This window comes from Pezoporus flaviventris, unplaced genomic scaffold, assembly GCF_033815535.1.
Source record: "Pezoporus flaviventris isolate CSIRO_AGI_PZ_B2104156 unplaced genomic scaffold, CSIRO_AGI_Pfla_v1 ptg000045l, whole genome shotgun sequence".
NCBI lineage: Eukaryota > Metazoa > Chordata > Aves > Psittaciformes > Psittacidae > Pezoporus > Pezoporus flaviventris.
The window spans coordinates 2133998-2151943 of NW_026892593.1; the positions used below are offsets into that span (position 1 = coordinate 2133998).

Sequence of the window (17946 nt, forward strand, 5' to 3'; positions counted from 1 at the left end):
AACATGCAGTCTTTGCCAGACCTTGAGCTTCTTTGCTGTGGTATGAACTCCACAGCTTGAAGTTTTGGCTTTAACTTCTCAGCTTTTAAAGCACAATGCTGTTTTTCAAGCAACAGGATTGTTCTCACCAACGAGGGAGGGGCTGGTAGGGAATATGATGTGCAAGGGCAGCTTTAGCTGCAGGGACCATAAAACGGTGGAGGTTTTTGAAGCTTAAGGCAGTGAGGAAGGCATGCAGCAAGCTCACCACCCCAAGACTGCAGGAGAGCAGACTTTGGCCTCTTCAGGGGTCTGCCTGCTAGAGTAGCAGGGAATAGAGCCCTGGAGGGAAAAAGGGCCCAAGAACACTGGATAATGTTCAAGGATCACCTCCTCCAAGCTCAGGAGTGACACATCCTAACAAAGACGAAGTCAGGAAAAAATGCCAGGAGGCCTGTATGGATGAACAAGGAGCTCCTGGACAAACTCCACAGAAGGAAGCCTACAGGAGGTGGAAGCAAGGACAGGTAGCCTGGAAGGAATACAGAGAAATTGTCTGAGCACCCAGGGATCCAGTCAGGAAAGCTAAAGCCCTGACAGAATTAAATCTGGCTAGGAACATCAAGGGCAACAAGAAAAGCTTCTATAGGTATGTCAGTGATAAAAGAATAGGGAAAATGTGGGCCCTCTCCAGAAGGGAACAGGAGACCCAGGACAGAGAAAGCTGAGGCACTTAACAACCTTTTTGCCATGGCCTTCACCAGCAAATGCTCCAGCCACGCCACTCTCATCACAGAAGGCAAGGGCAGGGACTGGGACAATGAAAAACCACCCACTGTAGGAGAAGATCAAGTTGAAGACCATCTAAGGAACCTGAATGAGCACAAGTCCATGGAACCTGATGAGATGCATCCACGGGCCCTGAGGGAACAGGCAGATGAAGTGGCTAAACTGCTGTCCATTATGTTTGAGAAGTCATAGTCTGGTGAAGTTCCTGCTGACTGGAAAAGGGGAAACATAGCCCATTTTTAAAAAGGAGGAAAAAGGAAGACCGGGGAAACTACACACCAGTCAGTCTCACTTCAATGCCTGACAAGATCATGGGACAGATCCTCCTGGAAACTACACTAAGGTGCTTGGAAAATAGGGAGGTGGTTGGTGACAGCCAACATAGCTTTACTAAGGGCAAGTCATGTCTGACAAATCTGATGACTTTCTACAATGGTGTTATGGGGGAAGAGCAACTGACATCATCTACCTGGACTTGTGCAAAGCATCTGATGCTGTCACACACAACATCCTTGTCTCTAAACTGGAGAGCATGGATTTGATGGATGGAATAAAGAATTAGCTGGATGGTCGCACTTACAGAGTTGTGATCAATGCCTTAATGTCCAAGTGCAGACCAGTGACAAGCGGTGAAAACCGTTCTATGATTATCTTAGGAATTCCCTAGATCAGAAGTATTTTCAGTTTTAAGCCACAGAATCTCCAGCCAGTGCACTCCAGATGTGTTTTTTCTTCCCCCACATTCTAGACACTGAACAAGTTTCCTGCTTTAGAAATGAAAGAATCTGCATTGGTCCTTGGGAATGCAAAGTAAAACCACTGTGGTTTACAAATCTGGTTCAAAAACACTGCCTCACTTGCTCCTCTGAATTCGGCTTTTAACACCTGATGTTGCTTTTCCCACTAAAAGAAATTCATTACCACTAAAAGAAATACTTGTGATTCACAAGAAACCTTTCTCTGGTTCCCCTGGTAAAAGTAAAGCCAGAGTTCCACAGGTTTCATTTGCAGCCCTTTATGCACAATCAGAGGTTAGAATTCTTAAATCATGCTATGTAAAGCCATAACAAGACAGAAAGGTAGAGCTGAATCTTGCAGTTCAAGTTTAAAACAAAGTATTTAAATAATACCCTAAGCACATTTGATGATAAAATCATTTATGCACTGAAGTCTACATTCTTCTTTCTAGTCACTTTTCAGACCACTGCCTTCACATTTGATTATCTTTAAAAGCTAAAAGAATCGGTAACTATCATTACATAAACCTCCATATAATACTTTTCAGTTGTTTCGGAATGCCTTGTTAAAAATGTTGTTTTGACCACAGTCCTAACAGCTCCTAGCTACTAGTTTCATAAATAAATCATTCTTCTTCCTGAAGTTGATCTACTGACTAAAGCCATCAAGAAAAAAGCCCCAAAACAAAAAAACAAGTAATTCCTAAAGCCAATTCTTTTTACCTTGCTCATCAAGAAGCTTTTTTGTAAGATCTTCTGCCTCATCTCCACAGTCTAACTCCAGGGCATCATCATTAATATCCAGGTTCTCCAGCTCCAACTCCAAATCCTCACTCCCAGGTGCTTCCTTATTATCTTTGGCATCTTTTGAATCTATTTAAAAGTAGAAATATTAAATTATTAAATACATGCAGGCATCATTAGAATACAGGAAGACTCATGTTGCTAAACCTGTGTCTCTTTACTGTTTTAGTCTTGTTAAAAGGAATCAGGCAAAGAATATCTACTTCTTGAGAGTAGAATGTGTCATCTGTTAGGTCTCAGTGGTTTGAGATCCTTCATATAGCTTTACTCCAATGCCTGAAAACTGCAAACATTTACCTACATTAAGGTCTGTTAAGGATTGCCAACAGTTCTTCGTGCTTTGGTTTGGTCTGAACTATAGCTGGTACATCTTCAGTGGATGACATGCATATATTCAAATGGCACAAGATATTCAGAAATGTAGCAATTTAAGTCCAGAAGTGCTTAAAATGGATAGCCAGGCCACCACATGGGAAGTACAAGAAAAAAGAATTTGCATACTGGGAAGGTCAGATAGAAAAACAGTAACCTCCAAAATAATACCGCAAACATTATTCAAAAATAGCCATTTTCGAAGATAAAACCCCTAAGTTAATGTTTGCACTGCATATTCATCATAGATCAACTGAAAACAAAATTAAGCAAAGCAAACAAAGCTTTTACTTTGTTACAGACTGAGAAAAAAGGCAAAAAACAGAACAGGAGGAAGGTACCGATTAAAATATGTTATATAGAAGGTCAAATAAAAATCACATTTTCCTTGAAAACAAATAATTTGTGCATCTCTAGATGAAGATTCAGAAGGAATAGCTAATGTTTTTCTTGAACTACAACACTGGTCCAACATAGAGCTTTTTTTTTCAGGAGATTACCATTTTGTTACTCTTTCAGGCCTCCTTCAAAACTCATTTGCAGACTATGCTTCATTAAAAAAAATAGCATTTTCAAGGCAAATAACCTTATTAAAATACTTAAATTTTTCAAACAAAAACACGACAACTTCTAAGCAGTGCACACATCATAAGGAATTAAGTAGCAGACTCACAAAGCAGGCAACCTGGTTAAAATCAGAGACTAAATTAGTCTGGAATGGACACTGATGAGGTCTTCAGCCTTTTGCTCAAAGTGGATAAGCAATGTATTCACACCAAATTTCTCAGGTATTATTTTTGCAGTTGTCTTGAAAAATCTGTTCAAACAGAGATTCCAACCTCCCTGGGCCAATATCCCTCATTATCCTCACAGGGAAATTTCAGAGTTTAAAGATCAGAAAGAAGGCCACGAGTTCTAAAGTTTAAATTCCATTCATACTCAACACTGGCTTACTGCACATGTATTAGAAAATTGTGTAGTCTGTGTCTTCGTTGGCATTTCCTCAATGCCAAAACACTGCTGCGATGCAAATATACATCTTTTGTTACACTCTGAGCCAGTGATGGCGAATGTAATTTTTATCCTACTGTAACTAAAGTCTACCAATGCCTGGCTGTGAACCTGTGTCCAAAGTGAGGAACCTTCCAGACCTTTAAATCTACTGGAACTTTACAGCGAGACACAGTTAGCTATCATTAACAGTTTAGTGGAAAACACAGAATGAACACTAACATCTTGCAAAGATGATAAGCTTTTAGGTTTTGCACAGCAAAGTTAATATTTACTTACACTGGTTAATCTCCAATTATTTTAAACTTCAACTTCTATCAGTATTAAAATGCACTGACTTAAACTAGCTGTAACCTCTGACAATGCACCCTGTACTGAAAGCATCAGAAGATAAATGCCATAATTCCTAAAGCAGGTTACATCCCAGATATAATACTTACCCTACAGTTTCTTCCCTAAAAATTTCTCCAAACTGGTGTACTGACTTGCTCACCACAAATTATTTCATTAGAGACTCATTACTTCCATCAAATTTGCGTATCTGTTAGACAAGACATCTTTAATACTCATTGAAGCATTCTACCTTTTAATTCATCTTTGCCAGAATCCTTGTTCTGGGAACATTTTTCATTATCCTTAAACAAAATTGCTGGTACAAAAGCCTTTAAGTCGATGAGATTCTCATAGAAGTTTCTGGCATCTTCATCTTCCCAGATACCCCCCTCCAAGTCATATTCTCCAGGCTTTCCTGGTGTGAAAATATCAATGCCAGGTCCGTGTTCTGCAAAAACAGTGAAACCACAAGAAAGTTACTTACACAAATTTCTGATCTTCTAAAGGGAGGCACCTTTGAAGATTAAAACCAAAATGCTTTAAGAAACATTTATTACCACTGCTGTTTCAACTGAAATATTGTAATATGTACTTTAAAATGCTTTTAACTACCCAATTGTAATATTAGATGCATCAGTAAGTTATCTTAAAATTGCAAATTTTACATTGATAGAAAACACAAAGTCAAATCAAGTCAGTCAAGTGAAGTCAATCAGCACATTATGTGGTTTTAGAAAGAAAAGCTGTACCAGATTTTAACCACATTAACATAGGAAGTAATCACTGAGTATGTTGAACTGTACCCCACGGTATTGCAAGAACGGATGTTTAAAAATAATAATAATTTTAAATTTAGAGGCATTCAGGAAATATATTTTTTTTAAGCTCAAGATCACTTCAGACAAAAGGTGCACTCAACAACATCTCTGAATGAAAGATCTGAGATTTACAGCATTCAACAACTCTGCCAGTTAAAAGATGCACTTCTCAGCAGGTAGGAGAGCCACCTAGTGACGTATCTGGTTTAACAATATGTTCCTGCTCATAACATCATGACCCAAAATATACTTCAAACCCATTTTTGAACAATATCAGTATTTGAAACTCTAACATATACAGTCCTTCAAGTATTTAAAATGCATTAAATTAAATGGAAATTATTAGGTCAAAATAATTTTCCATTTATTCCTATATTACCTGAAACAAATCTAAAGGGATATTACTTAAATTACTGTAACTACATGGCATATACAATAGTTATGGTTACATGTCAGGTTTAATTACTTTAATTAAAATAATAATGTAATGTTTGTTCATTGTCATCCTTAAAGCGGAAAGCCTAACTAAAAAGAAATCAATGGAAAGAACACATCAGTAAGAAGGTTTGGTTGGCTTTCCCACCACATCCAAGCCAAGCCCAGCATTCCCTTTACTTCCTTTAGAAGATGGCCTACCCTCAGGTGCTGGTTTCTCTTGGGGAAGGTCAGGCATATTTTCATCCAAAAGATCAGCCAGAGATTGAGAATTTGCCAACAGCTTCTGATATGACATTGCAAATTCCTCATATTGCTTGTGCCGATCTTCACTCAGCTCTCCTTTGGAGTGAAGGATGCGCCTACAAAAATCAAGTGACAGTAAGGCAACTTTTCTTAAAATCTACTCAAGTTATGCTGAACTACTATCAATTTCTGTGAGCAGAGCTGACTTCTCTTCTGCAGAATTCTAGTTTAGACCACAGTAGCAAAAACTTAGAGCAACACAACTTTTTCTTCCAAACAACCATATTGAACTACTGACTTCAGTATCCTTGAGTTCAGTAGAGTTACAGAAGCTTTAACTTCAGTGTCCCAACAAGAAAAAGCAACTTATTTTTTGCCATGATTATCCTGTAATAGTCCTGCACTATGAAAAGACTTGCAGTAAATTAAAACATTCAACTGAGATGAAGGTTGGATAAAAGTTGCTTTACATCTGTAATAACACATTTCCATCATGTTCAAATGACTCAATGGGCAATCACTGCCAGAGTCTCAGACAAGTTGCATGTTAAAAGCACCCTGTTCACTTCCCAACAAATCAAGTTATTTCAAGACTACCAGTCCAAATGAAGAGCAGTTCGGGGTGTTTTTCCATTTGCTTTGTGTTTTCTTTTATGAAAATATCCATGCTTTCATTTTTAAAACTGAAATCTGTTCTCAAAAGCAACTTACATTTGAAAGAACAGATCACTGCTGACACACAATAAAGTACAACTCAATTTTCTTACCAAACTACAGTTAAGGCCATCTGGATTTTAAACAAAAATATCAAGAATTTTCATTAGTTTGAACCAAATATACAGAACAAGGTAATACTTGCTAGTACAAAGATTTTGCCTTCTACAGAAGACTGATTAAAGACTGTCATCCTTGATTTTGGGGTAACTAAGAATAAGCTGATTGCACAGTACCAATGTTCTAGTTTGTCCTCATCTTGGGCTCCTACTACTGCAAAGATACAAACAAGCTCAGATGAAACACAGGTTTTCAAAATAGAAAGCTTTTCAAAGGACAGAATGAGCTTGCCTAGCAAGATTCCAATGTGTTTTACAGTAGCTTGAATAATGCTGGTAACATTGGACTAATCAGCTGTAACCACTGACAATGCACTCTGCACTGAGATGAAAGCATGAGAAGAAGTTTGAAATAGGGTGCAAATGTCCTAATTCCTAAAGGAGGTTGTATCATTACATTACCTTTAGGCTTTCATTAAGCAATAAGTATACCATCATGTTCTTGCCAAAAAAAACAACTGTTTTATGGCATAAAACTTTCAGACTAGTTTAAGCAATGTAAGTTGAAGGATATCAGTCTTGGCTTTTGCCAGTTCCAGGTTGACTATAAAACAGAAGTCATCTTCATACACAACACATTCACAGGGCAAGCAACAAAATCCCTTGTATCTGCTCAGGATCAAAACTTGGCACATGTGTCTTGCTAGAGGGCAAGAAGCAAAAGTTCAATTTCTTGTCCCTCACACACCTATGTAACACATATCAACTGCTCCTGCAAAGTAGAACAAGAAAAATTAACAAATCAAATAACCTCTGATAATTTCTGAAGTGCAGTAGTGCAGTTTGGATTCAGGAAACACGCGAAGTGCCAATTCACAGCCTTTTCATGGATACAGCTATCCACTGCATACTTACTATGAGTTTAAAACAAAACAGAAGCCTCAAACAGGAGCACTGAAGCTGTGCTATTATTAAAAACCAAAAAAGCAAAGTGCTATAACAATAGTACAAGAACTTCAGTTCTCAGTTTCAGTTCCCAAAAGACAAGTGTTAACAAATCAAGGAAGCTAAAGCATCCTGAACAGATTTTAAAAGCACAATTGATTTTAATACAATTAAAAGTACAGCACACAGTATTTTTCTTACTGCATGTCTCTTCAGAACTTCAGGCAGTGCCACAATGCAAGTTCAGCAGATTTTAAAAACATTCTTTAGACCAAAGCAGCTTCTTTTCATATCTAACACTCATTTTTGAAAACTCCCAGCAGAATTTTGGAAACAAATGGTTCCTTCCAGTGACACAGCCTGCACAGACTTTGCTGTGCCCGCAGCTGTGTAACCAAAAAGATCACCAGGCTCTACTGTCAAAGCGTAACTCAAGGTAGTTCTAATTATCCACTTGCAGAAACCCTTGTGTCTAACAATGCTTTCATTTTACCTATGATTCAACAGATAACACAAGCACAACACAAAGCACTGCTGAGGCTGAAATTGTATCATAGAATCCCAGACTGGTTTGGGTTGGAAGGGACCTTAAAGCTCATCCACTTCCAAACCCTGCCATGGGCAGGGGGACACCTTCCACTACAGCAGGTTGCTCCAAGCCCCATCCAACCTGGCCTTGAATGCTGCCAGGGATGGGGCAGCCACAGCTTCTCTGGGTAACCTGTATCAGTGTCTCACCATCCCTTAGAGTTAGCATATTAATTTTCAACTCAACCAACAAACCTGCACAATTTATTTTACACTCTCCTGACATAGATAAACTCAAGAGGTATTTACCTGACAAAATATCACAACCTAAATATATGAAATTGTTGATGCACAGGAAGGAACAGTTTGCTCCCTCCCTGTTCACTTTATTAGCTCTGGACTAACAGTGGGCATAAAAGCTGTGGCTATCAGCAAAGTAGATCAGGTTTCAAATACACAGATGACTGTTTTTTCCAATAGGATTATTGCTTTTTCTTTTTAAAACAAACCAAAGGCAACCACACCAAACAACCAAAAACTAACACCCAAAAGAAACAAAAAGCAAGCAACCAACCAACCACACAGTCACAGTTTAGGAGTATTACTGTAATGTTCACAGACTTACTAGGCAAGTTTCTGCCCTGCACTTCCATAGCTGCAATGCCAATATCTGTTACAGACATGTTGTAAGCAAATAGAATTAGGCAAGAAACAGTTTTGATGTCTTGTTTCTTTAACAAAACTTATTCCCCGACTTTTATTAAACAGTTAAACACCTTAAAATTCAGATAAATAATAGGATTATCTTAATCCAGTGATAAATTATAGTTCTTCACATTCCTTTCCCAAAGCAAAGCTTTACACCCAGTTGATAGGGATAATTCAGAGGAGGTTCATGAAGAGGTCTCTAGTCTGATCTACTCAAATCAGGCTCACTGATGAGATCAGACCAGGCTTAGAGCTCTATCCAGTCATTCTTATCTAGTGTGCACTTAAATATTACCATGTATTTCCCTCTCCCAGATCACTCACATTCTTTCTTCATGGTCTCTTAACATTCTTTCTATGTCCTATAGTTTATTGCCTACTATACAAACTTTATAATACTCACTCAATAACATTCCAGCCAGAACCAATATGCCCAGAACCAACCATAATTCTGTATGCAAGTGTAAAAGTTATATCCATTACCTTAAAAAAAAACCTCCAACCAAACGACTAAGTCACAACAACACACTTTAAAGTAAAAGATATTTGCAGAATTAATAGTAGCTCCCAAGTCAGTTGATGGTCCTGTGAAATACAACACTTGACGCTGGACAGGACTGCAGAACAATACCAGTCCGCACAATGGATACGAGTTCAAAGCCTTGGTTTGGGAACACTAAATGTTAATGTATTCCACACATACATTTTGCTCTGGATTGATGTTCAGCTTTTTAGTTGAAACCTGGGCCTACACATGCAGTAACATGTTTATTTCTATCTGCCTGGAATGCTTCCAAAAGGATTTAATAATGACCGTGTTTCAAGACCAGCAGTTGGCTTTAGGCTGGCTCCAATAATGGCAACTCAGGATGCTTTAAGGAAATGGCAAACAATTATTAAACAATGTCATAATGGTAGAAATTACCCAGATCTCAAAGGTTTGTATACTCATACCCTTCAATATTAGTATTTCATACAGACATTTAAGAGGATTTGAATCAAACTGTCTATAAACTCCAATATTTTAATATGTATGAATTTGCCCACACTAAAGTGCAAGGGATACCTAGTTAATCTAACCTCATTTTTCCTCCATATTGGTACACTAGCAAAAAATAAGCCAAAGCCATGGTGGCATATGCTCCGTGTGGGTAGATCGTGCCAACTGGGAAAGGACAGCACCAGCTGGGGAAGGAGTGTCATTCTCAAGCTGCCAAGGAAACATCATTAAATTAATAGAGTTAAAAGAATTAAAGCCAAAGATCAGCCTCCTCTTTCTTTAAAGATATTGAAAGAGTCTGTTTGGGTTTTGCTTTTTAAGTATTCAGAGCAAATTTGTAACTTTTTCTTAGATGCACTGCAGAATACACTTCTATACACCGTTAACAGACTGTGTTTTTCAAATACCGCAACAAATCTGAACATTTCATAAATAAACTACTTTTTTCTCCATAAATAAAAAGCAACATTCAAGTGTCACCTGTTTTGTCTTTCAATATTTTGTAGCTCCCTGTGGTCCCTTTTCAGGTGTTTGGTCAAAGATGTAAAGTATTCCTTCAGCAAATTCTGGAAGGGCTGTTGTTTCTCTGGGCTAATTATCTCACTAGGAGGAAAGCTCAAATTAAACTTCTCTGCAACAGTTTTGACTTTCCTTGGTACCAAACCAGCAATGTCATCTCCACAGTGCCGACAAAAGCTGATAACCACAGAAACGTGAGTGTGGGATTCTCGATCAGCGTTAATAATGTTTTTAAGCTGCTCATAGATTAAAGACAGACCTTCCTTGTCAGTGAAAATCCCAACTATTGTCAATTCTGCAATGAAACGCAGATCAGTTCTTAACTTGGTAATGTTGGGAGTCTTCTCTTCTTTCCTTGCTTCAAAATGTTTTTTCCAAGCCTGAAGTAATGAAGGAGCAAAATCAGCATAGCGCTGGTGAAAGAGGGAACATAAGTGCACTGCACAGTTCACATCCGATATTTTCAGTTTGGCTTCCACAATAGAAGCTACTGCTTCTGCAATGTATTTGCTTAAATTCAGGCTATTAAAGTCATGGGACAAGGAGTCCCTTTGTTGCTCTGTAATGGTTTTGAGCTTCTTAACAAAAGCTGTGTTCTTCTTCAGGCTGGAATCCAGTCTGCTGAAGAAGTTCTCCTCAGGGCGGTTGTCTGGTGCATTCTGGTTTTTGCTGCGAAGCTCTTTCCTCGCCTGATGGCGCTCCCAAGCCTCTTGATGGAGCTGATGGGCTTCCTCTTTTTCTCTAAGAGAAATAAAAGTTAGTCATTTTCATTACAGAAACTGATTTCAGGTTAACAGTTCAAAGGAGAAAAAGGCTTAGTTGGAAACCTCTCAGTAGTTCTAAACATAATTTCCCCTTAATAGTTTGTTTTTAAATATTAAAAGTTAATCCCAGAAAGCTAAAGCACCTGCTAAATAATCTCTTTTTTTTTGCTTGTAACAAAGTGAAATTTATCAAGTATTTCTATGCAGAACATACTAATCCCAACAAATTTGAAGATACAAACATAAAACTCCATTTACTCCAGACAGAGAGGAAGTTCTTACAGAAGAGAATAACAACCCTTCTACAGGTTACTGAACTACACAGTGAAGGGAAATCTTTTATTCCCAGACTACTGAAAATCTTAAGTAGGTGAAATACATCTGTACGAGATAGAATTTGGCTATGACATTGCCTGACTCTTCGAAAATGATGTATTTCAAACATAAGAACATCCAGAAATTGGCTTTGCTGGCCTAAAGATGTTATCTTCAACACTGTAGTACCTTCTGATAACACACTGTGTCTTGGTAATAGGGTCCCTCCTAACTGGCCTACAGAGCTATCAAAGCCCTGTATTAGAGACTAAAGTAACAGAGGTTAGAGGTGAAAACTCAGAACTATGTGGAAGTCACAATGCATACTGAGCTAGCTATTTGGAACTTATAATGCTACATACAACTTACTGTAAGTCAAACAGTTCATCTCTTATAATTCTGCCTATAACCCTAACAGCAGGACTAGAGCATTCAGCACAATTAAACCATTAAACACAACCTACTTCAGTTGAGCAGCTGCTTCTTCTTGTTTCTTTTTCTCTTCCTCCTCTTGTTTCTTTTTCTCCTCTTCTTCAAGTTTCTTTTTTTCCTCCTCTTCTTTCTTCTTCTGCTCTTCTTCTGCCTTTACTTTGTCCTCTTCTTTTTTCTTCCGCTCCTTGTCTTCCTTTTTTCTTTTATCCTCTTCCAGTTTTTTCTTTTTGTCATCAGGAACCTTTAGAGTCTCTCTCTTCATGCCAACCTTGACATCTTCTTTTGGCTTTTCCCTGGTGCTCACTGGTCGCCTTTCAGTAAATTCTTTTTCTTTATTATTTAAGGGAGATTCTTTTTCTTCCATATTTGGTGGCTTTTTGCGCTCAGCTGGCATTGTGTTACCCAGGCAAGCCTACAGAAACACAGGAAAAGAAGTACTTTTAACTTATTTTTGATGCATTACTCTCTTCCACAGCCCATCCATATTCACTCGGTTCTTAACTAAGATAACTCATGAATGTCTGACTTACAAGAATAAAATAAAGGTTTCAGGCAAGTTTTCTTGAGCTAAAGAATGGACCTAGAATGTGTAAAAACTAATCATTTTGCCAGTGTTATATTTTCAGCATGAACTGTGATGTAAAAGCACCTGAAGTTTCTAAAACCAGGGGAATACAAGATCTTGGAACATGAATGCTCCATCCCTGGCAGTGTTCAAGACCAGGCTGGACGAGGCCTTGGGTGATATGGTTTAGTGTGAGGTGTCCCTGCCCATGGCAGGGGAGGTGGAACTAGATGATCTTAAGGTCCTTTCCAACCTTAACTGTTCTATGATTCTATGAATAGAATTCCATCTCACGAAACATCCTAGACTTTTGAAAGCACATGCACCTGAACCTCACTGACCTTTCTACATGTCACCTAAGAATGACTCCACTTCCACTACCTCTAGTTCGGATCACAGGACAGCACGCATTAGATGGAACCTCAAGTGGTTTAACCCCCTGCTCCAAGTAGGGTCAGCCATGAGGTCAGAGAAGACTGCTCTAGGCTTGAAAACTGTTCTGGTTTCAGCTAATTTTCTTCCTAGTAGCTGGTGCAGTGCTGTGCTTTGGTATTAGTCTGAGAATAAACTGATCACACACAGTTGTCGGTAATGAGTCCTTAGTTTAAGTCAAGGACTTTTCAGTCTCTCATGCTCTGCCAGTGAGGAAGAGCAGAAGAAGCTGGAAGGGAGCAGAGACAGGACACCTGATCCAAACCAGCTAAAGAGATATTCCACACCATAGAAAGTCATGCTCAGTATAGAAACTAGGTAGAGTTGGCTGGAACAGGCTGACCACTGGTTGGGAATGAGCTGGGCATGGGTCAGCAGGTGGTGAGCAATTGTATTGAGCATAACTTGCCTCCCTTGGGTTTTATTCCTGTATCATTTTATTATGATTATCTTTTATTTCCATTATTAAACTGTTCTTATCTTAACCCACAGGTTTTGCACCCCCCCCCAGTGAGCAACTGCCTGGTACTTAGTTGCCAGTTGGGGTTAAACCACAGCACAACTGCCAAGGAAGGACACTGCAGTACCCCTCTAGCCAGCCTGCTCCAGTGATTGACTGTCCTCACTATGAAAAGGCATCATCTTGATCCCCTCTTTCCTCATGCCTCCCAAGATCTCCCCAGTCACCTCAAACACTCTTCCATACAGCACAAGTAACAGCTGGCAGAGCACACTGTGCTAAGATGTATACACAAACCTCCCTGACAGCAGAATGAATGGAAATAATAGCTGATAGGCTACAATTATCAGGAGTTACCAAAGGCTCCAGTTTATATCTCTTTCTACTCAACCAATGTTCTTCTGGGGACTTGTAGGAGTTAATTTTGCATCTTTGGGGTTTCTAGCCCTCTAAGCTTTAGTTTCATTTGGCCCAGGATATAAAATTACAACATGCAGTGATGAACAAAGGGTAGACTCGCATAACAGTTTAGATTGGAAGGAAACTGTGAAGGTTACCTAGTTCAAGCCCTTGCTCCAAGCAGGTCCAGTCAAAGCAGGGGTTTGGCTAGCTAAATTCAGAGTATCTCCAAGGACAGAGATGTAACAGCCCCTTCTGTCCCCCTGCTCATGAATCCCAATAACAACACTGTGAAAAAGCTTTTCCTGATAACATGCCGAAATTTGCTACACCCTGTCTTTTGTCAGTTTCTTTCCATCCTATCCCTGTATAGCTTTGACAAGAATCCAGCTCCATCTTCTCCATACTCTCCTGTTAGGTTTTTGTAGACAGTAATAAGACTTTCTATTCTCACAGATTAAGAACCCCAGTTCTCCAAGTCTCCTAATGATCTTGGTGGCCCTCCAATGGACTTCTCCAGCATGTCAATACCTTTCTCAGATGTGGTGTCCAGATACGGGTTTGTAAGTACCAATAGAGGGGAAGACTCATCTTCCCCAGCCTGCTGGGTAACTCTTATTACTATAGACTAGACTGTAGCTAGCCTTAATGCAAGGGCATTCTGCTGACTCATGTCCAGGATCAGAGAGGGACAGAGAGGAAAGAAGCAATTACTACCACCTAAACCTTATTTACTTCAGGCTAAATCATTTCTATTTGTAGAACCCAACATAAGGTAGAGCACTTCTAAGATTATTTTTAACTACTTTGAAAGCTATTTCTAGGTAAGATATCACACAAAAAAATCTCTGTTTCTAACAAAACAGTAGATCTATACACTGACTATATCCCATATGGAATGCTGTGTTACAAATTTGAAGATGCTTGTCCAGGTCTTCTGAAGAAAAAATTGTTTGCATAACTTCACAGGATATTCAGATATGGGCAGTGAGAACTTATCACTGGAAAACCTATTCAGGACTTGGCCTCCCTGACAGTAACTGGCAACAGCACCAGTGAAGAAATGTTTCTGACACTGATTAATGGAAGCTAGCCTAATCAAATCAGCATTTCTTTAACAACTACTGGCAATTTTGGCTCTCTAATGCATGTCTGCAATTAAAAAAATTCACAGCTCAACACCTCAGAACTACTTGGATTTTAAAAACACTGATCTACGTCATCTTAAAGCACTTTTATTATGAAATCAGTACTTATGGAATTGACAAAACCCAGAAAACTAACCATGTCCCCAAATTCCTTCATATTAAAGGTCTGAACTAATTTTTCTATCTCTGTAGGCCAGTTAGGTGGCACCTGTTCCTCACAGATGTGGGAGGTGCAAATCCTCTGCATGTTCTGTTTCAAACGCAACGATAACTATTTATTAATCTTTTTTCACTACAAATCCACATTGGAAGTTCCATCAGTTTGAGATGTCTAAACTATCTCTCTCCTACCACTTCTAACAAAACGGGTTTGAAAGGAAAGCATTCAAATATTTCCATGAGAACACTGCATGAGGCTAATAATTGTATTAAAATGTCTTTCACCAAGAAATCCATTAAAAAAACCCCACATTTATTAAAAAAAATATTTCCAATTCTAAAAGGCAAATTAGGAGCAAAATTTAAAAGAAAAACAAAGGAGAAAAGGGTTGGTTGATTAAAAGAATGCTGGAAAGGCATGTCACAATTGCAATGCTCCTGCTTTTACCTTTGTCCCTCAGCTGTTGTTAGTATTCTATTACAGTTTGGAAAAAAATAAACTAAACCAAACATCCAGCTACACATGTAACTTTTACCAACACCATTACAGTACTCCAACTCTTATGAGAGGTAGGAACTCGAAATTCTGTTTTAAAGACATATCTGACACTTGCTTGTATAAAGTCAAAATAGAGAAGAATTGAATAACCAGAAAAGGGATGGAATATAATTGGGTACATTGTGGTTTCCACAAGGCAGTATTATCCATGGCTCCCCCAAGAACACTGGTGACCAAAACCACCCCACAGTCTAGTTTATAATAGATTTATGTCCTGTATCACAGAATACCAGTGTTATAATGCTGCTCACTACCTGCTACGTACACAACTCCTTATCTCACAAACCCTTCTGATAAGGCTGCTAGTTCATTTATGTGTACCCACCACCGATGGCAGGAGGTGCAGTTGCTGCCTCCAAGCTACACACAGGGTGGTTCACTGGGCAGCACACAAGCGGTGGCCAACAGCACAGCCAGAACACAACTGTCCACTGAGCTGATGCTGTCACCCTTCCCTCATCAAGAATGGTAACTTAAGACCTTGGTACTTTGCCTCAGCTGTCAGTTATCCCAAGACCTGCAGAACATTTTGACCTTCAAAGCATCTGCTGAATTTGGCTGAAACTGGCCAAAAGGTTCAAAAGTTGTGGGAAGCAGATTAAAAAGGAAACAGAAGGCAGCAGGCTTGCCTGGGTCTCATTTCCATAGGCAATAAGGCTGAATATACACAGTTTGGGCCAGATTAAGGAACAGTAAGGAAACATTCAGAGAAAAGCATTAAGAGAACTTTTATTTAATAGATAATATGTGAATGCACCAATGAAAAGGCACAATAACAACATGAACTTCATAAGGTAATAGATACAAAGAACAGGCGCTTGCAGCTGAAACTGAGAAAGGACAGAGAAGACACAAGGGTCCATATTCATTTGGACTCTTGGCAGCCCATTTCCATAGTGACATTCAGATGCCTTTACACTCTTGTCATCTTGGTTTCATCACTTACACATATTATTTTCCAGGAGAAAATTATTTCTCTTGATTTTTCACTATTTAACCTACTTTAATTCAATCTTTGTTAAGAAATCTTTTATTGCTCCCAATTTCATCTTCCTGGAATTTGAAAAACTGACTGGATTGGGCTAATGAAACTCTAGGCCCATAAACTCAAGAAGCAGTGTTGCAATACAGGCAGCGTTTCGGGGGGGGGGGGGGGGGGGGGGGAGATCAATCTATGTACTTACTCTCAAGGAAATCAAAGACTCATATTAAGTATTCAGCATTATTAATCTAGACACCGTTCAGAATAAAAGGACAACTATCAACACCTTGGCCTGGTATGTCTAAATCCCCTCAAATCAATAAAATTAGCTTATTGTTATAAACCAGAATCTCAATCCTTGCAAATGCAAGTATGGGAGGGAAAAATTAAACTAAACACACTGAGATATTTCACATTCTTTTTTACTGCTACTGGACATTAAAACAATCACATAAACATTCCTTTATACAGCTACAAAAGACATAAAGGAAATAAAGAATGTAGGCAAGATGTCCCAGTCCTGACCAGCTGAAAACCTTCAAAGAACAACAAACTGCTCCATTGCTAGAAATTACACCCCGAGAAATACAAACATTCCAAGAAGTAAAATTCAATTAAGGTTTCTCTTAAATGGAAGGAGTATTATAAAAATACCAGTCAGGTCAATCAGTAGGAAACAAACTTAACCACAAGTACTGAAAGATGAGACACAGAGCAGTGCAGGAAATTCCAGTGCAGGTCAGAGACCCCTCTACAAGGTGCCCAACCAGCCGGGCACTTTTACTTTCGATACGTCTCGGAGAAGGTGTTTTGCTGTCAGATCTGTAGGAGCACGCTTCCCACTGAGAAAGAGGCCTACAGGCAAACCACTGACTGCACGCGGAGCAAAAGACTTCTCAGCTAACAGCTCGTCCCTCATGCCAGCCCGCACCCGCGGGCTTCCCCACAAGCCGGCACCTTCCGTGCTCTGCCCTCCTGGGACAAACAGCCACCAGTCCCTGCCACCGGCTCTCAGCGCGCTGCGGGTATTCCCACCCTCGCCCGCCCTCCTCCTTCCCCTCCTCACCCTCACGGCCCCTGTACCCCGGGGCGCTTCAGCCCAAACGAATCCGCGCCCCCTCACGGCCCCCACCTAGGGCAGGGCCCTGTACCCTTCCCCCGCCTTCCCCAGGCTTTCCTCCCCACAACACCACGGCACGGCCCCACCCTCCGGGTCGCCCTCACAGAAGGCCGGTGCCCCCCGCCTCAGGCCCGCTACCTGCGCCCGGCGCGGACATGGGCCCGGCCTCCGGGGAGCGACACCTCCTCCGCCAGCCGCGGCCCCTCCCGGCGCGCGAGGCCCCTTCTCTCCTCTCCCCTCACGACGCCCGCCGCGCTCCCTGCCGGGATGTCAGCCCTGCTGCCTGACCGACAGCACCGCCGCGACCGAGACAGGGACGCTCGCCCCGCGGCACCCAAGCGCGAATGGAAGAGCAGCGCCGCCGGATCGCACTGTCGCTACGGCCCCGGCCGGCTCGCCAAGCGGAGCTTCCGACTGGCGGGAGTCAGGCAGTGCAAGGGGCAGCCCGGGCTGGGGTCCTGGCAGCTGGCGGAGCTGCTCGGGTTATCGGGAGGCGACGGAGGCGGAAGTGGTGGGGAGGGGAAGGAAGCTTGGCGGCGGGTTGGCGCTGTTCAGGTGTTAGCGTGGTAAAATAGAATCACGGAATCACAAAAGCAACTCAGTTGGAAAATGCC

General features: G+C 40.5%; 1 protein-coding gene across 3 annotated transcripts in view; it reads right to left on the minus strand.

Annotated features, from left to right (window-relative positions):
• UPF2 (UPF2 regulator of nonsense mediated mRNA decay) overlaps window positions 1-17638 on the minus strand; it is a 61303-nt gene extending 43665 nt beyond the window's left edge. Inside the window, exons 1-6 of one of the 3 annotated variants that reach the window (XM_061467208.1) lie at window positions 17471-17638; window positions 11541-11920; window positions 9959-10738; window positions 5480-5640; window positions 4276-4473; window positions 2229-2378 (exon numbers count right to left, since the gene is read on the minus strand). In XM_061467208.1, the coding sequence (XP_061323192.1) occupies window positions 2229-2378; window positions 4276-4473; window positions 5480-5640; window positions 9959-10738; window positions 11541-11902 (1651 nt within the window). In that variant the 5' untranslated portion in view covers window positions 11903-11920; window positions 17471-17638. Of the gene's footprint in view, window positions 1-2228; window positions 2379-4275; window positions 4474-5479; window positions 5641-9958; window positions 10739-11540; window positions 11921-16414; window positions 16834-17470 lie in introns of those variants that run through there. The other 2 variants (XM_061467210.1, XM_061467209.1) reach the window with 2 other exon arrangements.
• Window positions 17639-17946: the final 308 nt, after the last annotated feature.